The sequence below is a fragment of the Callorhinus ursinus genome, unplaced genomic scaffold (assembly GCF_003265705.2).
Source record: "Callorhinus ursinus isolate GAN/ISIS: 27379988/994484 unplaced genomic scaffold, GSC_fseal_2.0 scaffold16, whole genome shotgun sequence".
Classification (NCBI taxonomy): domain Eukaryota; kingdom Metazoa; phylum Chordata; class Mammalia; order Carnivora; family Otariidae; genus Callorhinus; species Callorhinus ursinus.
In genome coordinates, this window is record NW_027397078.1 from 43,091,578 (window position 1) to 43,092,657 (window position 1,080).

At 80.1% G+C, this 1,080-nt stretch overlaps 1 protein-coding gene across 2 annotated transcripts in view; it reads left to right on the forward strand.

Moving 5' to 3' along the window:
• The window catches only part of ASMTL (acetylserotonin O-methyltransferase like), a 69,109-nt gene that overhangs the window by 48,108 nt on the left and 19,921 nt on the right, over positions 1 to 1,080 (forward strand). Inside the window, exon 1 of one of the 2 annotated variants that reach the window (XM_025857755.2) lies at positions 793 to 947. The exons of the other annotated variant lie outside the window; for it this stretch is intronic. Coding sequence (XP_025713540.2) covers positions 855 to 947 — 93 coding nt within the window. The 5' untranslated portion in view covers positions 793 to 854. Of the gene's footprint in view, positions 1 to 792; positions 948 to 1,080 lie in introns of those variants that run through there. 2 annotated transcript variants of the gene reach the window in all.

The following is a 1,080-nucleotide window of genomic DNA, read 5'->3' on the forward strand; positions in this document are numbered from 1 at the left end:
GCCCCGGGGACCCCCATCTCCGCACCCCCATGCCCGCGCCCCCCACCGCCTCCCGGGGACACCCCCATCTCCGCACCCTCCGCGGTGCCCCGGGAACACCCCATCACCACACCGCCCGCAGCGCCCCGGGGACCCCCATCTCCGCACCCCCATGCCCGCGCCCCCCCACCGCCTCCCGGGACACCCCCATCTCTGCGTCCGCCCCCCACGGCTCCCAAGGGGTCCCGCCACGTCGGGTTCCCGGAGACCGTCCGCAACGACCTCCGCCCCTGCCCCTCGGCGGGCACAGCTGGTTGTGGGGCGCAGCGCGGAGGCGACGCGCAGCCTAGGATCCGGACTAGGAAGGCAAGGTCGGGGCTCCGGCGGGCGGGGCGGGACCTGGGCGGGGCGTCGCGTGGGGCGGGGCCTCGTTAGGGGCAGGGCCTCACTCGGCAAGGAACGTGCGGCGCGGGGCGGGGCTCCGGCGGGCGCGGCGTGGCGTGTCATGGGCGGGGCGCCGCGCCGCGCGGGGCGGGGCCTCGTTAGGGGCGGGACATCACTCGGCCCAGAGAGCGCGGCGCAGGGCAGGGCTCCGGCGGGCGGGGCGGGACCTGGGCGGGGCGTCGCGCGGCCCGTGCCTCGTTGGGGGCGGGGCTTCCATGGATCCACATCGCGCGGCGCGGGGCGGGGCCTGGGCGGGACTTCACGCACGGCGCGGGGCGGGGCTCCTGTGGGCGGGGCGGGGCCTGGGCGGGGCGTCGCACGGCCCAGGGCCTCGTTGGGGGCGGGGCCTCACTGGGCCGGAAGCGCGAGGCGGGGCATCCGGCTCCAGGTCCGCCTGCAGGCCCGGTACGCGGCGCGGGTGTCGGGGCGCCATGGTGCTGAGCCCGGTGATCAGGAAGCTGCTGCACAAGCGCGTGGTGCTGGCCAGCGCCTCCCCGCGCCGCCGGGAGATCCTCAGCCACGCGGTGAGCCAGCGGCCTGCGCCGGGCCTGGGGCCGGGGTCTGCGGCGGGGCTGGGGGCCGGGGGCCTGGTGACTGCGGGCCTGGGGCCGGGGTCTGCGGCGGGGCTGGGGCCCGGGGGGCCTGGTGGCCCGGGGG